The following is a 23,878-nucleotide window of genomic DNA, read 5'->3' on the forward strand; positions in this document are numbered from 1 at the left end:
ACCATCCATCCGTCCTTCCACCCATTATCCATCCTTCCTTCCAACTATCATCCACCCAAACATCACATAGCCATCTATCCATCCATCCATCAATCCATCCATCATTTCGCCATCTATCCGTCCTACAACCCATCAGCCATCCTTTTTTCCAACTATCATCCACCCAACCATCACATATCCTATCCATCCGTCCATCTATCATTCAGCCATCCATCCACCATTCAACCCATCATCCATCCTTACCTCCAACTATCATCCACCCAACCATCACATAATCATCTAACCATCCATCCATTCTTCCACACATCATCCATCCATCCTCCTAACTATCATCCACCCAACCATCTCATAGCCATCTAACCATCCATCCATCTATCATTTAGCCATCCCTCCCTCCTTCCAACTATCATCCACCCAACCATCACATATCCATCCATCCATCCATCATTCAGCCATCCTTCCACCTATCCAGCCATCCTTCCTTCCAACTATCATCCACCCTTACCATATCATTTTATTTATCATCCATAATGTATTTTTGCTTCAATCTTGCAATTCATTTATCCATCCATACAGCCTTCCATCCATCCATTATTCATCCACCCATCTACTATATAGCTAACCTTCTGTAATGTATTATGGATGGATGGATAGATAGATAAATATTTATATTGATACACGGACAAATGATGGATGGAAAGATATAAAACTAGATGGATGGATTGATGGGATGATTGAATACAATACCATCATCCACCCACCCATCAACCTGTCATTTATCCATTCATACATCCATCATGTATTTGCCCATTTATTACTTAACATCCATTTTCCCACCTAACATCCATCCATCATTTCTTAATTTATCCATTCATCCATCAACCCATCCATCACACCATCCATCTATCAATCTATCGACCATTAATCCATACAGCCATCATTTATCCACCTACACATCTAGCATCATCTGTCCATTATTTGTCCATCCATCCATCATTCCTTAATTTATCCATTTATTCATTAATCCTATATTCAATCTAACATTCCACCATCGATAGTAAATGGGTTACACTTGTATAGCACTTTTCTACCTTCCAGGCACTCAAAACACTGACACTATTTCCACATTCACACACTGATGGCGCAAGCTGCCATGCGAGGCGCTAACCACGACCCAACCGGAGCAAGGGTGAAGTGTCTTGCTGAAGAACTGAACCAGGAAACTGGGGATTGAACCAGGAACTCTCAGGTTGCTGGCACAGCCACTCTCCCATGTATCCCATATATATCTATAGTAGTTTTGTGGATTAGTTGGAATATTGATTTTTTTGGAGACCCCTACCAAAGTTTCATAGCCCTTTTGAAAAATGATTTGTTATAATTTCTTATATATATATATTTTGAATTATAAAAAAAATGATTTGGCTGTGATTTGTTTTTTTGTGCACCTCTTGTACAGTAGATCACAAAAAACACAACAAAACAAAAAAAACAGGAATACAGTGTAATTGCAAAAATGGTGTTGGTTTATGTTACTTTACAATTTTTAAACTAATTCTCAAGCATCAGACCAAAGCTATATCTCACTTTGAATGAAAGAAAAAACAAACAAACAAAAAAAATGACACACACTGACCTAACTAACTTTGAGCTAGTTTGGCCCTAAATGGAGCTTGCTGACGTTCAATTCGGATCCGACCCAACTTAGGGAGAGAAACATGCTTCCAACGCCACAATGAGCTCATCATTGACATTTTGATACTTTTGTACTCCAAGCTTGTCAATCATGTTCCCTCAAATCTGCCTGCACTTTTAAGTGGTTTGATGTTTTCTAGCGTGGGGGAATCAATGTGCGAGATAATTGCATCAGAGCGTCACTCTCTTGTACATACGAGTTGCGTTACTTCGGTGAAGACCATCCAGACGAGATAGCAAATCATTTATGCAGGTGGGATTAATCTTTAACCGGCGTGTCACGTGACTCTCGCCGCCAGTGTATAAAATGGGGGGAAAATCCCTACATCTTTCCGCAGAAAAGGCGTTACTCTCAGGTAAGCAATCGCATGGGTGTCTTCAAAATACGAGAACGGAAATGTACGTATGTGCAGGTTTTCGAGAATAATAATTTAAATAAATTGCATTGATAGGCGCCAGCGCCCCCCGCGACCCCAGAAAGGGAATAAGCGGTAGAAAATGGATGGATGGATGGCATTATTTATCCATTTTTAATCATGAAGACCTCTAAATTCTTTGTGTGCAAATTAGTGAAATGTACCACCGATATAGGGCTGCAGCTCTCGGATATTTTAGTAATCTATCCATTAGTTTGTGCGATTAGTCAAGTAGTCGCTAAGACACACTTTTATAGCCCTGTGTGCGTAAATGATAGGGATGCACAAAAAATACATTTGTATTGGAATCGCGATAGTTATTAATCTAGTGGTCTTTTTATACATACACATACATACATATATATATATATATATATATATATATACATATATATATACATATATATATACATATATATATACATATATATATATATATATATATATATATATATATATATATATATATATATATATATATTTGTTAGGGCTGCGACTCTTTGGGTGTCCCACGATTTGTTTCATTATCGATTCTTGGGGTGGCGATCCGATTATATATCGATTTTTTTCGATTCAACGCAATTCTGGATTCAAAAACGATATGTTTCCAATTCAAAATGATTCTGTATTCATTCAGTATATAGGATTTCATCAGGATGTACCCCAGTCTGCTGACATGCTAGCATAGTAGTATGTTTTAAAAAAAAAAGAGCTTTTATATTTGTATAGGACAATGTTGTATCAACTTATTGCAATAATGTAAATTTGTTTTAACTATTAAACAAACCAAAAATATGGCCAATTTTATCTTTGTGAAAACATTGGACACAGTGTGTTGTCAAGCTTATTAGATGCGATGCAAGTGTAAGCCACTGTGACACTATTGTTCTTTTTTTAATTCTTATAAATGTCTAATGATAATGTCAATGAGGGATTTTTAATCACTGCAATGCTGAAATTATAACTAATATTGATACTGTTGATAATATTCCTTTTTTTTTCACTACTTTTGGTTTGTTCTGTGTCGTGTTTGTGTCTCCTCTCAATTGCTCTGTTTATTGCAGTTCTGAGTGTTGCTGGGTCAGGTTTGGTTTTGGAATTGGATTGCGTTGTTATGGTATTGCTGTGTATTCTAAGACTGATAATACAAAAAAATAAAATAAAAAATCGATAAAAAAAAAAATTGATTCTAAATCGCACAACGTGAGAATCGCGATTCACATTCGAATCGATTTTTTCCCCACAACCCTAATACATATAGATGTATACATACATATATATATACACATACATATATACACATACATACATACATATATACACATACATACATACATACATACATACATACATACATACATATATATATATATATATATATATATATATACAGTATATAGTTGCTCAAAAAGATGACAATCGAAACATGTCAGGTAAAAATTTAATCTAATATACCAAAAATATTGTTTGCTTTAAATAACATTTGAAAAGTATATCAATATACATATACACATATACACACATACAATACAGGCCAAAAGTTTGCACACACCTTCTCATATCAATGCGTTTTCTTCAATTTCATGACTATTTACAACTTTTCATATTGTAGATTTTTAGTGAAGGCATCAAAACTATGACACCTGTGAAGTGAAAACACTTCCAAACATATTGCTGTGTATGTGGGCCAAACAGCTCAATGTTTGTTTCATCTGACAACAGAACTTTCCTCCAGAAGATCTTATCTTTGTCCATGTGATATCAGATAAAACAAAATTGACCCGTTTGGCCACAATACCCCGCAATATGTTTGGAGGAGAAAAGGTGAGGCCTTTAATTCCAGGAACACCATTCCCACCGTCAAGCACGGTGGTGATAGTATTATGCTCTGGGCCTGTTTTGCTGCCAATAGAACTGGTGCTTTAAATGGGACAATGAAAAATGAGGATTACCTCCAACTTCTTCAGGTCAACCTTAAGTCATCAGCCCGGAGGTTGGGTCTTGGGCGCAGTTGGGTGTTCCAACAGGACAATGACCCCAAACACACGTCAAAAGTGGTAAAGGCATGGCTAAATCAGGCTAGAAATAAGGTTTTAGAATGGCCTTCCCAAGGTCCTGACTTAAACGTGTGGATACGTCCATGTCAGAAAACCAACACATTTAGCTGAACTGCACCAATTCTGTCAAGAGGAGTGGTCAAAAATTCAACCAGAAGCTTGTGGATGGCGACCAAAAGCGCCTTATTGCAGTGAAACTTTCCAAGGGACATGTAAACAAATATTAACATTGCTGTATGGATACTTTTGACCCAGCAGATTTGCTCACATTTTCAGTAGAGCCAGAATAAATTCATAAAAGAACCAAACTTCATGAATGTTTTTTGTGACCAACAAGTATGTGCTCAATCACTCTGTCTAAGTGTATGTAAACTTTTGACCACGACTGTACATACTTGTACAGATTTTGGTCTGATTTACTTTTCTGGTTCATAGTTTTGAAATGTAAAGTCGTATAACTTGGTATGTGACAAAAGCTAACTATAATCATGCTCACGTTAGCTTGCTAGCATGCTAACATTAGCATGCTAACTTTTTTTGTTTTGTTTTTTTCAGCTACTTTTGCAACTGCTTCACCTAGGGTCATTATATGGGGTGGCATAGCTCAGTTGGTAGAGTGGCCGTGCCAGCAACTTGAGGGTTGCAGGTTCGATTCCCGCTTCCGCCATCCTAGTCACTGCCGTTGTGTCCTTGGGCAAGACACTTTACCCACCTGCTCCCGGTGTCACCCACACTGGTTTAAATGTAACTTAGATATTGGGTTTCACTATGTAAAGCGCTTTGAGTCACTCGAGAAAAGCGCTATATAAATATAATTCACTTCACTATACCTGTTATTACCTGTTAGCATGCTAACTTTTTCTACTAATTTAATTTGTTTCTATTTCGCAACCATGTACCTTTTCGATTGATTGATTGAAACTTTTATTAGTAGATTGCACAGTACAGTACATATTCCGTACAACTGACCACTAAATGGTAACACCCGAATACATTTTTCAACTTGTTTAAGTCGGGGTCCACGTAAACCAATTCATGGTAAGTCGTAAAACTTGGTATAATAAACATGCTGACTGTTATCATGCTATCATTAGTACACATGCCACATTTATCACTTTTGTGTAAACATGCTACTACTGTTTTAGGCTAGCTCTGTGGCTCATTTTATACAGTGACACCTAAAACTCGCGGATTCAGACACTCGGCACCATCTAATAAGTACGACGGCTTCCGGCGACCCCCGGCCAGAGGTCTAAGGCACAGATAGAAAATTTCCGCATTTTGTAGTTATTTTTCAAATTTTTCTTGCTCAAACTCTCGCTAATTAATGCGAGACAAACCGACCAACAAACCTCTACATATCTTATACCGACGGAAAGGTCTCGTTTTGCGGCAACAGCGCCATGACGTTTGAGAACATTATGTGTTACCATGGTGACGCTATTCCAAAAAAAAAAAAATACTCGCTATGGGCCCTTTGAATTGGTACCACCAGGCCATAATATTTGGTACACCACTATTTGCAAACATAAAGCAAGATTACCTCGCCTTGTAGCTCAGCCATTCTTTCACGTAGCTTGGTGCTTAAAGGCCTACTGAAATGAGATTTTCTTATATCATACTTGATAATTTCGCATATTGCCATATTTTTGCTGAAAGGATTTAGTAGAGAACATCGACGATAAAGTTCGCAACTTTTGGTGCTGACAAAAAAGCCTTGCCTTTAACCGGAAGTCGCAGACGATGACGTCACAAGTGTGGGGGTTCCTCACATATTCACATTGTTTTTAATGGGAGCCTCCAGCAGCAAGAGCTTTTCGGACCGAGAAAATGACAATTCCCCCATTCATTTGAGCAAGGATGAAAGATTTGTGTTTGAGGACTAGAAAAAAAAATCAAGAAAAAAAAAAAAAAGGCAATTGCATTGGGACGGATTCAGATGTTTTTAGTCACATTTACTAGGATAATTCTGGGAAATCCCTTATCTTTCTATTGTGTTGCTAGTGTTTTAGTCAGTTTGACAGTACCTGATAGTCGGAGGGGTGTGTCCAAGGGTGTCTGGACGCCAGCGTCTCAGGGAAGTCGACGGCAGCTTTATGGACGGCGCAAGGTCAGCTGATCTCCGGTAAGAGGCGACACAATTTTCTCACCGAAACCTGCTGGTTGACATTCGGTCAGGATCCATGTTCGCTTGACCGCTCTGATCCATAGTAAAGTTTCACCTCCGGGAATTTTAAACAAGCAATCGCCGTGTGTTTGTTTTGTGTGGCTAAAGGCTAAAGCTTCCCAACTCCATCTTTCTACTTTGACTTCTCCATTATTAATTGAACAAATTGCAAAAGATTCAGCAACACAGATGTCCAAAATACTGTGTAATTATGCCGTTAAAGCAGGCGACTTTTAGCTGTGTGTGTGCGCAGCGCTAATATTTCCTTACAGTCCGTGACGTCACGCGTACACGTCATCATTCCGCGACGCTTTCTACAAGAAACTCCCGGGAAATTTAAAATTGCAATTTAGTAAACTAAAAAGGCCGTATTGGCATGTGTTGCAATGTTAATATTTCATCATTGATATATAAACTATCAGACTGCGTGGTCGGTAGTAGTGGGCTTCAGTAGGCCTTTAATGTCTCAGTTTGTTCACACACCTGTCTACTTTGTCCCTGGCTAAAAAAGTTTTTACGTCCAATGTTTGGTTTTGGCTGGATTGCCATCGGAAAGAGGCAAGATTCCTCCATTAAAACTAACGGCATACACAATGGCTTCCGAGAGGGTGAGAGACCGTGAAAACACGTTTTTTTTTTGCAAACATTCTGTTCTCACGGTCACATCGTTTATCCCAGTGTCATGTGTTTCGGTGAAAACGTTGACACACATGTCCTCTCTCAGAAAATGCCATTTTTATGGAGGTCACGGGTTCCATTTGGCTTTTGTTGGCCCCTCAAAGCCAAGAAAGACAGCTAAATCTCTCATTGACTCCAATGGTAAATGTCGGCTCTCAAAACCCCAAACACACAAAAATTCACATCTTATAACTCACTCAATTTTGGCCATTTTTCAATTTACTGTAAATCTAAAAATACCGGGACGTTTCCCAAAGCCTTGAGGCGCTCACGGTGTGTTGGAAAAATTCATACCTTGAAGTGATCGGCTAAAATCAGACTTTGTTCGGCGTGAAGTTTTTCCGCAAGTCAAACAGAAAACGCTGTGTCACTGTGTAATGGCCGCTGGATCTAGTTTACAGGAAGTCCTTTGAAGTCACATGACAGCCCCTCTCCTAAGGTGTCCGAGTAGATTGCCTGTGCAGTGACGTAACTACCAGATCAATGGGCAAACAACATAGACAGCAGGGCCACCCCCAGTAGAAAAATCACGTTTTTTTTTTTCAATATGTGGTGGTATCGAGCAAGTTTGCTAATAACAGATAACATATAACGCGCTAAGTGAATTGATTAACGTGAACCCCGACATAAACAAGTCGAAAAACTTATTCGGGTCTTACTGTTAAGTGGTCAATTGTACGGAATATGTACTGTACTGTACAATCTACCAATTCAAATGTTCATCAATCAAAAGTACGTTAACTGCTGACATACTTGTGAGAATGCTATAGCATGCTCTTGTTGTACGCTAGCTGTTAAGCTATATTTGTATGTTTACACTTAATCACAGACTCTTCTACTCGGTGATTTTCACCAAATTTCTGAGAACATTAGTGTTTTTTTGATAGTTTTTTTTGCTACTTTCTATGTTTACACCAACAAATACGGCATTTTGGCATGTGCTAGCAATATAATGTTAGCTAGCTTTTTGTGCAAATTTTATACTTTTTTTTTTTGAATTCCCCAGCCTTAGATTCATATAACTTTGTATATGACACAAACTGTGAGCGTTCTAATGTTAGCTTTTTCATATATTTTCACACTATTTTCTCTAATTCCACTGCCATATACCTTACAGTCATGTAACTTGGTATGTGACACATGCTAACTGTTAGCATGCTAATATTAGGATGTTAACTTTTTCCGCTATTTTTAAACTATTTTCTGTAATTCCCCTGCCATACACCTTACACTCATATAACAAATGACAAATGCTAGCTGTTAGCTAAATTTACCATGCTAACTTTTTTATCTGATTCCACACTTTTTCTCAAATCCCACACCTTAGAGTCATATAACTTGGTATGTGACACATGTTTACTGTTGATTTAGTAATCCATCCATATTAATGGATGGATTACTAAATTAATCAATAAATTAATGGATTACTAAAATAATTGATGGATTACTACAATAAGGGATACATTACTCTATCACAATAATGGATGGATTACTAGATTAATTCAGTAATGGATAGATTACTAAATTACTACAATAGGTAAATTACAACATTAAAAAAAACGGCGTGGCGCAGTGGGAGAGTGGCCGTGCGCAACCCGAAGGTCACTGGTTCGAATCCCACCTAGAACCAACTTTGTCACGTACGTTGTGTCCTGAGCAAGACACTTCACCCTTGCTCCTGATGGGTGCTGGTTGGCGCCTTGCATGGCAGCTCCCTCCATCAGTGTGTGAATGTGTGTGTGAATGGGTAAATGTGGAAGTAGTGTCAAAGCGTTTTTGAGTACCTTGAAGGTAGAAAAGTGCTTTACAAGGACAACCCATTTATCATTTATTTATTAATGAAAAGATAGCTGAATAACCACAATAATCGATTGATTACTAGATTACAAACATAATTGATAGACTACTAGATTACCACAATAATGGATACTAGATTTCTACAATGATAGATATAATACTACAAAATTTTAAATTCCTGGATTACCAGATTAATGATACATTACTACAATAACAGATAGATTACTAAATTGGTACAATAATAAATATATTACTACAATAATAAATAAATGAGTAGATTACAAAATTAGATTATACATTACCAGATTACTACAATAATAGATAAAATACTAGATTATCACAATAATGGATTGATTAGGTTATTACAATGATAGATATATAACTGAATTACCACATTACAATTACACATTACTACAATAATAGAAGGATTACTGGATTACTACATGAATGGTTATATTACGAGATTATTACAGTGATAAATAGATTACTACAATAAAAAAATGGATTACTGGATTACTACATGATTAAATAAATTACTAGATTACATTGATATGTAAATTACTACAATAATAGATAGGTTACTGGATTACTACAATAATTGATATATTACTAGAGAACTACAATGATATACAGATTACTATAATAAAAGATGGATTACTGCATGAATGATGTATTACTAGATTACAATGATATATAGATTACTACAATAATAGATAGATCACTGGATTACTACATGAATGTTATATTACGAGATTACTACAGTGATAAATAGATTACTACAATAATAGATGAATTACTGGATTACTACATGATTGAATACATTACTAGATTACATTTATATGTAGATTACTACAATAATTACTGGATTACTACATAAATGGTTATATTACAAGATTACTACCATGATATATAGATTACTACAATAATAGATGGATTACTGGATTAATACATGAATGGATATATTACTAGGTTACGACAACAATATATAGATTACTACAATAATATAGAGATTACTACAATGATAGATGGATTACTACATGAATGGATATATTACTAGGTTACGACAACAATATATAGATTACTACAATAATATAGAGATTACTACAATGATAGATGGATTACTACATGAATGGATATATTACTCGATTACTACAATGATATATATTTTACTATCCAAGATATATAGATTATTATGATAAGAAATGGACCACTGGATTACTACATGGATGGACACATTACTAGATTACTACAATGATACATACATTAATACAAGGATATATATATTACTACAATACTAGATGGATTACTGGATTATTACATGAATGGATGTATTACTAGATTACAATGATATATAATATACTACAATGATAGACGGATTACTGCATGAATGGATATATTACTAGATTACAATGATGTATAGATTACTACAATAATAGATGGATTATTACATGAATGGATGTATTGCTGGATTACACTGATAATTAGATTACCACAATAATAGATGGAATACTGTCTTACTAGATGAATGGATATATTACTGGACTACTACAATGATATATAGATTACTATCCAAGATATACAGATTATTACAATAATAAATGGACTACTGGATTACTACATGAATGGATATATTACTCGATTACTACAATGATATATATTTTACTATCCAAGATATATAGATTATTACAATAAGAAATGGACCACTGGATTACTACATGGATGGATATATTACTAGATTACTACAATGATACATACATTAATACAAGGATATATAGATTACTACAATAATAGATGGATTACTGGATTACTACATGAATGGATGTATTATAAATAAAAAAATGGGTTTTACTTGTATAGCGCTTTTCTACCTTCAAGGTACTCAAAGCGCTTTGACACTACTTCCACATTTACCCATTCACACACTGATGGAGGGAGCTGCCATGCAAGGCGCCAACCAGCACCCATCAGGAGCAAGGGTGAAGTGTCTTGCTCAGGACACAACGGACGTGACGAGGTTGGTTCTAGGTGGGAATTGAACCAGGGACGCTCGGGTTGCGCACGGCCACTCTCCCCCACTGCGCCACGCCGTCCCTAGATTACAATGATATATAATATACTACAATGATAGACGGATTACTGCATGAATGGATATATTACTAGATTACAATGATGTACAGATTACTACAATAATAGATGGATTATTACATGAATGGATGTATTGCTGGATTACACTGATAATTAGATTACCACAATAATAGATGGAATACTGGATTACTAGATGAATGGATATATTACTGGACTACTACAATGATATATAGATTACTATCCAAGATATACAGATTATTACAATAATAAATGGACTACTGGATTACTACATGAATGGATATATTACTCGATTACTACAATGATAAATAGATTACTATCCAAGATATATAGATTATTACAATAATAAATGGACTACTGGATTACTACATGACTAGATATATTACTTGATTACTACAATGATAAATAGATTACTATCCAAGATATATAGATTATTACAATAATAAATGGACTACTGGATTATTACATGAATGGATGTATTACTAGATTACAATGATATATAATATACTACAATAATAGATGGATTACTGCATGAATGGATATATTACTAGATTACAATGATGTATATATTACTACAATAATAGATGGATTATTACATGAATGGATGTATTGCTGGATTACAATGATAATTAGATTACCACAATAATAGATGGAATACTGTATTACAAGATGAATGGATATATTACTGGACTACTACAATGATATATAGATTACTATCCAAGATATACAGATTATTACAATAATAAATGGACTACTGGATTACTGCATGAATGGATATATTACTAGATTACAATGATGTATACATTACTACAATAATAGATGGATTACTACATGAATGGATGTATTATTAGATTACAATGATATATGGATTACAACAATGATATATGTATTATTGGATTACTACATGAAGGGATATAATAGATTACTACAATGATATGTATACATATATATATATTACTACAAAGACATCTAGATTACTACTACAATAATAGATGGATTACTGGATGGATGTATATATTACTATATTACTACAATTATATATAGATTACTACAATGATTACTACATTAATAGATGGATTAATGGATTACTACATGATGTATTTTTTACTAGACTACTACAACTATATATAGATTACTATAAGGATATACAGATTACTCCAATAATAGATGGTTTTCTTGATTACTACTTGAAGGGATACATTACCAGATTACATTGACATATAGATTACTACAATAATAGATGGGCTCCTGGATTACTACATGAATTGATATATTACTAAATTACTACAATGATATACAGATTGGGGCTTCACGGTGGCAGAGGGGTTAGTGCGTCTGCCTCACAATACGAAGGTCCTGCAGTCCTGAGTTCAATCCCAGGCTCAGGATCTTTCTGTGTGGAGTTTGCATGTCCTCCCCGTGAATGCGTGGGTTCCCTCCGGGAACTCCGGCTTCCTCCCACTTCCAAAGACATGCACCTGGGGATAGGTTGATTGGCAACACTAAATTGTCCCTAGTGTGTGAATGTGAGTATGACTGTTGTCTGTTTATCTGTGTTGGCCCTGCGATGAGGTGGCGACTTGTACAGGGTGTACCCCGCCTTCCGCCCAATTGAAGCTGAGATAGGCGCCAGCGCCCCCCGTGACCCCAAAAGGGAATAAGCGGTAGGAAATGGATGGATGGATATACAGATTACTACAATAAAAGATGGATTACTGGATTACTAAAGGAATATATATAGTACTACATAACAATGAAGTATAGATTACTACAATAATCGATGGATTACTGGATTACTACATGAATTAATATATTACTAAATTACAATGACATATAGATTACTACAATAATAGATGGATTACTACAGGAATGGACGGATTACTGGATTCGAGGCCTTATTGGGTTCGAAGATGTTGACGCTGTTGCCTGACTATTTTCCTCCTTTTGCCTTGTCAGGCAGTAAGGATGCCCACTTTCTTCACACGCTGCACTCTGGTGGCCTTGCTGTTGGCGGCATGCCTGGCAGACCACCACCATGACCACGACCACCACCATGACCACGACCACCACGACCACCAGGGAGAGGACATGACCTGCCACATGGTCTCGTCTCCCAATGCCGATTTTGGCTTTGCCCTTTATAAAAACCTGAACGCTAAAGCAGAAGTGGGTAAGAACATCTTCTTCTCGCCGCTGGGCATTGCCACCGCCCTGTCCCTGCTGTCCACCGGGGCCGCCGGCGAGACCCACAGCCAGCTCTTCTCCACCTTGGGCTACAGCGGGCAGGAGCCGGCAAAGATCAACCAAGCCTACAAGCACCTGTTCCACATGCTCGATCACAAGCAGGACCAGCAGCTGGACATCGGCAACGCCGTCGCCGTGCGAACAGACTTCACACCCGCCGAGGCCTTCCTGAAGGGCGCCAAGGAGTTCTACTCCTCCGAGCTCCTCCAGGTGGACTTCAGCAAACCTCAGGAGGCTGCGGCTCAGATCAACACCTACATAGCCAATAAAACCAACGACATGATTAAGGACCAGGTGAAGGACTTGGACAGCGCCATGGCGATGGTGCTGATCAACTATGTGTACTTCAAAGGTAGGAGACCACAAACTTGCTAAAGAACACATGCTAACTGTTAGCATACTAGCATATACTGTATATATCATATATATATATATATATATATATATATATATATATATATATATATATATATATATATATACACACGCACACACACATACAAATAATATTTGCAAATAATATTTAACTTAGAATTTCATGGCTGCAACTTTTCCCAAAAGTAGTTGGGAAAGGGCATGTTCACCACTGTGTTACATCACCTTTTCTTTTAACAACACTCAATAAACGTTTGGGAACTGAGGAAACTAATTGTTGAAGCTTTGAAAGTGGAATTCTTTCCCATTCTTGTTTTATGTAGAGCGTCAGTCTAGGGACATCACATTTTCTTCTTCTTCTTCGCGTATACACACATATATACATACACACATATACAAATACAGTATATACATACATGTATACATATATACATTTACATACATATTTACATACAAACCCTGTTTCCATATGAGTTGGAAAATTGTGTTAGATGTAAATGTAAAACGGAATACAATGATTTGCAAATAATTTTCAACCCGTAGTAAGTTGAATATGCTACAAAGACAACAGATTTGATGTTCAGCTGTTTTTTTTTGCAAATAATAATGAACTTTAGAATTTGATGCCAGCAACACGTGACAAAGAAGTTGGTAAAGGTGGCAATAAATACAGATAAATTTGAGGAATGCTCATCAAACACTTATTGGGAACATCCCACGGGTGTGCAGGCTAATTGGAAATAGCTGGGTGTGTTACGACTGGTTGGCATAGTGATGCCAAATTTGTCCCTTCGTGGATGCGTCAGCATGAACACAGCAACGGTAAGTTTAAATGATTTATTACACTTAACAAAAACAGACTATGAACAAAAATACTGGAGCTAACAGACAAAAATAAACCAAGGGCGCTAACATGAAAGCTAGGAATAGAAAATACAAAAACTATACTTGGCTCGAAGCACACAAAAGAGTAAACAAAAAACATTCAGCATGAAAGCTGGAATATCGAGTGGCTTAGCGTAAGAGCTAGCGAGAAAATACATACGGGTAGTAGACAGTCGTGAATGTTGCTCGAAGGCAAATTAGAGTCCCAGAAAGAATGACGAAAAGGGACGGGCTTAAATAGGTGAGTAATCAAAAAGTGACAGGTGTGCAGAAACCGTGATTAGCAGGTGGGATCAATGAGGAACCATGGTGACTGACTAAACAGGAAGTAAGGGTGTAGAACAGTGATACAACAACTGGAAGCATACAACATATGTGGTGATCCAAGTAGCGGATCGCAACAGGGTGCCATGATTGGGTATAAAAACAACTTCCCAAAAAATGCTCAGTCTTTCATAAGAAAGGATGGGGCGAGGTACACCCCTTTGTTCACAACTGCTTAAGCAAATAGTCAAACGGTTAGAGAACAAAGTTTCCTAAAGTGCAATTGCAAGACATTTAGGGATTTCAACATCTACAGTCCATAATATATTTAAAAGGTTCAGAGAATCTGGAGAAATCACTCCATGTAAGCGGCATGGCCGGAAACCAATATTGGATGGCCGTGACCTTGGATCCCTCAGAAGGCACTGTATCGAAAACCGACATCAATCTCTAAAGGATATCACCACGTGGGCTCAGGGACACTTCAGAAAACCACTGTCACTAAATACAGTTTGTCGCTATATCTGTAAGTGCAAGTTAAAGCTCTACTATGCAAAGCGACAGCCATTTATCAACAACATCCAGAAACGCCGCCGGCTTCTCTGGGCCCGAGATCATCTAAGATGGACTGATGCAAAGTGGAAAAGTGTTCTGTGGTCTGACAAGTCCACATTTCAAATTGTTTTCGGAAATATTCCACATCGTGGCATCCGGACCAAAGGGGAAACGAACCATCCAGACTGTTGTTGACGCAAAGTTCAAAAGCCAGCATCTGTGATGGTATGGGGGTGCAATAGTGCCCAAGGCATGGGTAACTTACACATCTGTGAAGGCACCATTAATGCTGAAAGGTACATACAGGTTTTGGAACAACATATGCTGCCATCTAAGCGCCGTCTTTTTCATCGACGCCCCTGCTTATTTCAGCACGACAATGCCAAGCCACATTCAGCACGTTACAACAGCGTGGCTTCGTAAAAAAAAAGAGTGCTGGTGCTCTGCAGTCCAGACCTGTCTCCCATGGAAAATGTGTGGCACATTATGAAGCGTTAAATATGACAGCGGAAACCCCGGACTGTTGAACGACTGAAGCTTTACATAAAACAAGAATGGGAAAGAATTCCACTTTCAAAGCTTCAACGAATAGCTTCCTCAGTTCCCAAACGTTTATTGAGTGTTGTTAAAAGAAAAGGTGATGTAACACAGTGGTGAACATGCCCTTTCCCAACTACTTTGGTACGTGTTGCAGCCATGAAATTTTAATAAAATTATTATTTGCAAAAACAAAATAAAGTTTATGTGTTTGACCATCAAATATCTTGCCTTTGTAGTGCATTCAATTGAATATGGGTTGAAAATAATTAGCAAATCATTGTATTTCGTTTATATTTACATCTAACACAATTTCCCAACTCATATGGAAACGGGGTTTGTATGTATGTATGTATGTATGTGTATATATATATATATATATATATATATATATATATATATATATATATATATATATATATATATATATATATATATATATATATATATATATATATCATACTTGCCAACCCTCCCGATTTTTCCGGGAGACTCACGAATTTCAGTGCCCCTCCCAAAAATGTCCCGGGAGAACCATTCTCCCGAATTTCTCCCGACTTCCGCTCGAACAACAATATTGGGGGCGTGCTTTAAATGGACTGCCTATAGCGTTCTCCACAGCCTGTATATCAGGTCTGCTTTTCCTCCATATGAACAGAGTGCCAGCAGTCACAAGATGAATGCGGCTTCTACCCACACACACACATATGTGAATGCATATGCAATACAGGTCACACTGCGGGTGGCCGTATAAACAACTGTAAGGATGTTACATATATGCGCCACGCTGTAAACCCACACCAAACAAGAATGACAAACACATTTCGGGAGAAAATCTGCACCGTAACACAACAGAAACACAACAGAACAAATACCCAGAATCCCTTGCAGCACTGACCGAGACGTTACAATATACACCCCCGTTACCTCCAAACCCCATATATACATCTATGTGTATATATATATGCACTGTATATACACAGTTTGAAAATGTTTAAAGTGTAAAAAAAAAAATGCATAAAATGTTTTTGAAATCACTAACATTATTTTTTTTTAAAACATTTCGAATGTTTAAAATGTTTTATTAACTTATAGTGTTGGACATCTTTATACGTTTGAACATGTTTGAAGAGTTTTATAGGTCTAAAATGTTTAAAATGTTTACATGTTTTTAAATGTTTCAAACGTTTGAAATTGTTAAACTGTTTGAAAATGTTTCAAATGTAAAAAATTGCGTAAAATGTTTTTGAAATCACTAACATCTTTTTTAAACATTCGAATGTTTAACATTTTTTATTCATTTTTAGTGTTGGAAATCTTTATAGGTTAAAACGCTTTTGAAGAGTTTTAAATGTCTAAAATGTTTACATGTTTCTAAATCTTTAAACCGTTTAAAATCGTTAAACTGTTTGAAAATGTTTAAAATGTAAAACATTGTGTAAAATGTTTTTGAAATCGCTAACATTTTTAAAAAAAACATTTCGAATGTTTAAAATGTTTTATTCATTTATAGTGTTGGAAATTATCAGTTTGAACATGTTTGAAGAGTTTTAAATGTCTAAAATGTTTACATGTTTTTAAATGTTTCTACTGTTTAAAATCGTTAAACTGTTTGAAAATGTTTAAAATGTAAAAAAATTGCGTAAAATGTTTGTGAAATCACTAACTTTTTTTTTACATTTGGAATGTTTAACATGTTTTATTCATTTAAAGTGTTGGAAATCTTTAAAGGTTTAAACATGTTTGAAGTGTTTTAAATGTTTTAAATGTTTACATGTTTTTAAATGCTTCTATCATTTAAAATCGTTAAACTGTTTGAAAATTTTTACAATTTAAAAAATTGCGTAAAATGTTTTTGAAATAACTAAATTTTTTTTTAAATATTTCGAACTTTTAAAATGTTTTATTCATTTATAGTGTAGGAAATCTTTATAGATTTGAACATGTTTCAAGAGTTTTATATGTCTAAAATGTTTACATGTTTTTAAACTTTTCGACCGTTTCAAATCGTTAAACTATTTGAAAATGTTTAAAATGTAAAAAAAATGCGGAAAATGTTTTTGAAATCACCAACATTTAAAAAAAAAAACATTTCGAATGTTAAAAATGTTTTATTCATTTATAGTGTTGGAAATCTTTATAGGTTTGAACATGTTTGAAGAGTTTTGTATATATAAAATGTTTACATGTTTTAAATGTTTACACCGTTTAAAATTGTTAAACTGTTTAAAAATGTTTAAAATGTAAACAATTTGCGTAAGATGTTTTTGAAATCACTAAAACATTTTTAAAACATTTTTTAAACATTTCGAATGTATACAATGTTTTTTTCAGTTATAGTGTTGGACATCTTTATAGGTTTAAACATGTGTGAAGAGTTTTAAATGTCTAAAATGTTTAAAATATTACATGTTTTTAAATGTTTCTCCCGTTTCAAATCGTTAAACTGTTTGAAAATGTTTAAAATGTAAAACATTGCGTAAAATGTTTTTGAAATCACCAACATTTTTTTTAAAAAATATTTCCTATGTTTAAAATGTTTTATTCACTAATAGTGTTGGAAATCTTTATAGGTTGGAACATGTTTGAAGAGTTTTATACATCTAAAATGTTTAAATGTTTTAAAATTTTTCTACCGTTTAAAATCGTTAAACTGTTTAAAAATGTTTAAAATGCAAACAAATTGCGTAACACGTTTTTGAAATCACAATTTTTTTTTTAAACATTTTGAATGTTTAAAATGTTTTATTCATTTATAGTGTTAGAAATCTTTATAGGTTAAAACATGTTTGAAGAGTTTTAAATGTTTTATTCATTTATAGTGTTAGAAATCTTTATAGGTTAAAACATGTTTGAAGAGTTTTAAATGTCTAAAATGTTTAAAGTATTTACATGTTTTTAAATGTTTCTCCCCTTTAAAATCGTTAAACTGAACATTTTTAAAATGTAAAAAATTGCGTAAAATGTTTTTGAAATCACTAACATTTTTTTTTTAAACATTTTGAATCTTTAAAATGTTTTATTAATTTATAGTGTTGGACACCTTTATACGTTTGAACATGTTTGAAGAGTTTTATACGTCTAAAATGTTTACATGTTTTTAGATGCTTTTAACCTTTAAAATCGTTAAACTGTTTGAAAATATTTAATACGTAAAAAAATGCGTAAAATGTTTGTGAAATCACCCCAAAAAAATTGTAAACATTTTGAATGTTTAACATTTTTTATTCCTTTATAGTGTTGTTATTCATTATAGGTTTGAACATGTTTGAAGAGTTTTAAATGTCTAAAATGTTTAAAATGTTAAGATGTTTTTAAATGTTTCTAACGTTTACAATCGTTGAACTGTTTTTAAAAAAATGCGTAAAAATGTTTTTGAAATGTCTCATTATAATCATGCTTCAAATATTAAATAGGCTTGTGAATTTTCCCGGAATGTTCCGCCTGTAGGACACTGGAAGAAACCCTTTAACAGTTCGCTGACGAAGAAGGCCGACTTCCACGTGGACGAGAACACCAAAGTGGAGGTGGACATGATGAAGAAGATGTCTCGCCACGACTTCTACTACGACTACGAAAACGCCACGTCCGTCCTCATGCTGCCGTACAAAGGCAACACCTCCATGATGATCGTCCTGCCCGACGAGGGCAAGATGGCGAGCCTGGAGCAGCGCATCACCAGGGAGTGCGTCAGGCACTGGCACGATTCGCTCCACAGACAGTAAGATCCTCGACTCCTCTCAGTGTAATTCGTTCCTCGCGGTTTACCTGACGCGTGAAACGTGACAAATTCTCTCCTTGCCACCAGGTAGCAGTAGAATGCTGCGTATCTTAAAGACCTACTGAAACCCACTACTACCGACCACCCAGTCTGATAGTTTATATATCAATGATGAAATCTTAACATTGCAACACATGCCAATACGGCCTTTTTAGTTTACTAAATTGCAATTTGAAATTTCGCGCAAAGTATCCTGTTGAAAACGTCGCGGAATGATGACGTGTGCGCTTGACGTCACGGATTGTAGCGGACATTTTGTTCCAGCCCCGATCCCAGCTATAAGTCGTCTGCTTTAATCGCATAATAACACAGTATTCTGGACATCTGTGTTGCTGAATCTTTTGCAATTTGTTCAATTAATAATGGAGACGTCAAAGAAGAAAGATGTAGGTGAGAAGCGGTGTATTGCGGCTGCCTTTAGCAACACAAACCCAGCCGGTGTTTCCTTGTTTACATTCCCGAAAAATGCCACATGTCAACCGGCAGGTTTCGGTGTGAAAATTGTGGTAATAAGTCGCCTCTTACCGTAGACATGAGCGGAGAGCTTGCGTCGTTCCTCGTGCACCTGTCAAAGAGGCAGCTGCGAACTTTCTTGCCTCCTCCGACCGGCCGCCCCCGAACGTGGGATGCTTCCACCGTGGAGGGGGTGAAAAAAAAATCTCAGCCCGGTCCCAACGGCTGCCTTCGCTTCGCCTCGTCGAGAAACGGGGCTTCCCTCAGACACTGGCGGTCACCACACCCCTCCGACTTTCAGTTACGACTATATAATCTCACTAAAACACTAGTAACACAATAAGCAGATAAGGGATTTCCAGAATAATAATAGTAAATGTGTCTAATAACATCTGAATTGCCCCCACTGCCCTTGTCTTTTTTTTGTTCCCCTAGTCCTTCACTATCACTTTCCTCATCCACAAATCTTTCATCCCCGCTCAAATTAATGGGGAAATTGTCGCTTTCTCGGTCCGAATCGCTCTCGCTGCTGGTGGCCATGATTGTTAACAATGTGAGGAGCCCTACAACCCGTGACGTCACACGCACATCGTCTGCTACTTCCGGTACAGGCAAGGCTTTTATATTCGCGACCAAAAGTTGCGAACTTTATCGTGGATGTTCTTTACTAAATCCTTTCAGCAAAAATATGGCAATATCGCAAAATGATCAAATATGAAACATAGAATGGACCCGCTATCCCCGTTTAAATAAGAACATCTCATTTCAGTAGGCCTTTAAAATGTGTTTTGTGGCAATTCCAACAAGGCCCACAAGTTGCCATGTACAGTCATTTTCAGCAGACTTCCAATGGATAAACCTACCTCCCCCGGCCTCCTCCCACATCCCTCTTCCTCTCACGCGAGATCCACCCGGCAATGGAACCCCATTTTCCTCCCGTGTCAAGTCCAAATCTTGATGACACCCCCTTTGTGTGTTTCAGATCGGTGGACGTGTTCTTGCCCAAATTCTCGATTTCCACCAGCGCTGCTCTGGACGCCTCGCTGAAAGAATTGGGAATAACTGCCGCATTCGGAGACAGCGCCGATTTCTCCGGCATATCCAAAGACATGAAGCTCAAAGTATCCAAGGTGTGACTCGCCGGTGTCATAACACCGACTCAATTGTGCAAAGTGTTGTCAAAACACTCAATAGATTTGAGAAACAGCTGGAGGGCATTTTTGCTCTCCATGGTACAATCTGATCTTATGTTGATATCAGATATTACTCCGATATCATCAAAAAAAAACAAGTATCGGATGATATCGGGTATTTAAATGTGTGAGAAAAAGTCTGACACAAACACTTGGGCTGCACAGTTAAAACCGATTCACGTTCTTATTTCTCCTGATTCAAATCCATTAATCACTTTCAAAAATCAATTTAAATATGTTTTAAAATGTTTTTGAATATTTAAAATGTTTTGAAGTGTTTTAAACTGTTTGGAAATGTTTCAAATGTTTAATATGTAATACATTATTTTAACTATTTTTAAATTTACTTTAAAACATTTTTAAACAATTTGAATGTTTTACTTCATAAAAATGTTTTGTGTTTGAAATCTTTAAATGTTTTTAAGATGTTTTAAAATGTATAAATAATTTTAAAACTCCCCAAAAAATGTTAAATGCTAAAAATGTAGTGTGTACAATAATTTTTAAACTATTTTAAAATGCTTTAAATGTAATACATTGTTAAAAAATGTTTTCAAACATTTGAAAAACATTTTTAATGTTTAAAAATGTTTATCTTGTTTGAAATCTTTAAATGTGTGTACATTTTTTTTAAATGAGTAAAAATATTTTAGTGTGTTTAAAAAGTGTTTAAAATAGTGAAAAATATTAAAAATGTGCAAATGTTCTAAAATACTGTAAAATATTTACATTACAAAAGGTTTCTAAAGTTTAAAATGTTATACTGTTTGAAAATGTTTAAAATATTTTAAATCTTTTTAAATATTTTCAAATGTTTAAAATGTAGTATATTTAAAAAAAATTTTTTTAAATCAATTTAAAAAAATTTAAAAAATTCCAAATGTTTTAAAAGTTTTCATAAAAATGTTTAGTGTTTGAAATCTTTAAATGTTTAAAAAATTTTTTAAATGTCAAAAAAAGTTTAAAGATGTTTAAAACATATATGTTTAAAATATTTTTTAAACATTTTAAAAAGTTTTGAAAACTATTGAAATGTTTAAAAATGTTTGTGTGTGATTTAAATCTTTAAATGTGTGCACAAAATGATTTAGAATATTGTATAATATTTAAAATACCGTATTTCCTTGAATTGCTGCCGGGGCGCTAATTAATTTAAAACCTCTGCTCACTTACCAAAGGCATGCGGTAAAAGTAAGCATGCGCTAATTATTTTAAAACCTCTTCTCACGCCTGCACTTAACAAAGGCATGCAGTAAAAAATTGAGTGTGATGTAAGCTTGGACCTTAAATCCTACTGAATAGCTCTTAATCTTGCTCCCTTTATGCGATTTCAAATGACCTGTATTGAAATCAGCCTCCTCCATTTTGAAAATGATGACAGGGGAAGTGTCTCGAGTTTGACCAGGTGGTAATACTAGGCATGCGCTAATTATTTTTGGAAGCGAGTTTGACCCGGCAGTAATTCAAGGCAGGCGCATACTATATGCCCTGCGGCAATTTAAGGAAATATGGTAAATAAATAAAAATTAAAAAATGTTTGTACTCTTTTAATCGTTCAACTGTTTGAAAATGTCCCCCCCAAAAATTCAAATGTTTAAAATGTAAACAATTCAAAATCCCCAACATATTTTTTAAAACATTTAAAATGTGTAAAATGTTTGAATTCATAAAAATATTCATCGTGTTGGAAATCTTGATATGTTCAAACATGTTTGAAGTGTTTTAAAATGTCTAAAATATAAAAAACATTTTTTTGTGTCTTCTTTATGTTTTAAAATGCTTATTTTTTGTCGAATTTTAAAAAAATGCTTATAGAGTTTTACATTTTATGTTTTTAAAACATTGAAAATGTTCTAAAATCTTTAAAACAATTTCAAACTCCTAAAACGTTTTAAAATGATTACATTGTTTTAAAATGACTAAAATATTTGAAAACTTCAAAAATATTTTATTATGCTTAAAAAGTTGTTAAATTCTTTATTTTTAACCCATTGCTGCCTCCGCAGGCGTCCCATCAGGCGGTTTTGAGCGTGGATGAAATGGGCACAGAGGCTGCGGCCGTCACCACCCTGGAGGTGATGCCCATGAGTATGCCCGCCAGAATGGTAATGGACCGACCTTTCTTGGTCTTCATCCTGGAGGATTCCACCCAAAGTATCCTCTTCATGGGCAAGATCAATAACCCCACCAGCACTTAAGTGAAGACATGTTTTACATTTTTGATTTTTTTTTTTTGTGTGTTTGTATTTTAATTCAATAAAAAGCATGTTGAATGGTCACAGTCTTGGTTACATGACTAATAACATTAACAATAAAGTACAGTTATTGTTCCATTCGATCAAAAAAAGAATCTTTACCCAAAAAATGCATATTGCAAAACATTTTTTTCATCCAACAGCTACCATAATTCCTGGTTTATGAGCCGCTTTTTTTCCTCGTACACATTTGAACCCTGCAGTTTACAAGACCATGCGGCTAATTTATGTGTTTTTTTTTCTGCTAAAGGGCATAACGTAATTTTTTTTAAATGAAAACAAACAAGCAAATGCATTGAGAATCTGTTTTATTATTTGTGCTATGGTGCCATTCTATTCATATACCGGCAGTAGCTTTCAACGGGAAGTAAAATTGCAATTCACGCAGTTTTCTATCCGTCCATAGCGTTTTTAATCGTATGG

General features: G+C 35.4%; 1 protein-coding gene across 1 annotated transcript; it reads left to right on the forward strand.

Moving 5' to 3' along the window:
- The first annotated feature begins 1,905 nt into the window (after positions 1-1,905).
- LOC133542040 (alpha-1-antitrypsin homolog) lies at positions 1,906-23,477 on the forward strand. Its single transcript, XM_061885848.1, has 5 exons — positions 1,906-2,051; positions 12,870-13,509; positions 19,224-19,494; positions 20,990-21,137; positions 23,207-23,477. Exons 2-5 carry the CDS (start codon positions 12,879-12,881, stop codon positions 23,396-23,398), a joined length of 1,242 nt encoding a protein of 413 aa, XP_061741832.1. The 5' UTR covers positions 1,906-2,051; positions 12,870-12,878; the 3' UTR covers positions 23,399-23,477.
- The last annotated feature ends 401 nt before the right edge of the window (positions 23,478-23,878 follow it).

Source organism: Nerophis ophidion, linkage group LG24 (genome assembly GCF_033978795.1).
Source record: "Nerophis ophidion isolate RoL-2023_Sa linkage group LG24, RoL_Noph_v1.0, whole genome shotgun sequence".
NCBI lineage: Eukaryota > Metazoa > Chordata > Actinopteri > Syngnathiformes > Syngnathidae > Nerophis > Nerophis ophidion.

What these genes read in the sequence shown, in the direction of transcription:
- LOC133542040 (XM_061885848.1), top strand. Translation starts at nt 12,879, where the DNA reads ATGCCCACTTTCTTCACACGCTGCACTCTGGTGGCCTTGCTGTTGGCG. An exon ending in CACGATTCGCTCCACAGACA is followed by an intron (nt 19,495 to 20,989) that starts GTAAGATCCTCG and finishes TGTGTGTTTCAG; the next exon opens with ATCGGTGGACGTGTTCTTGC. An exon ending in TGAAGCTCAAAGTATCCAAG is followed by an intron (nt 21,138 to 23,206) that starts GTGTGACTCGCC and finishes CTGCCTCCGCAG; the next exon opens with GCGTCCCATCAGGCGGTTTT.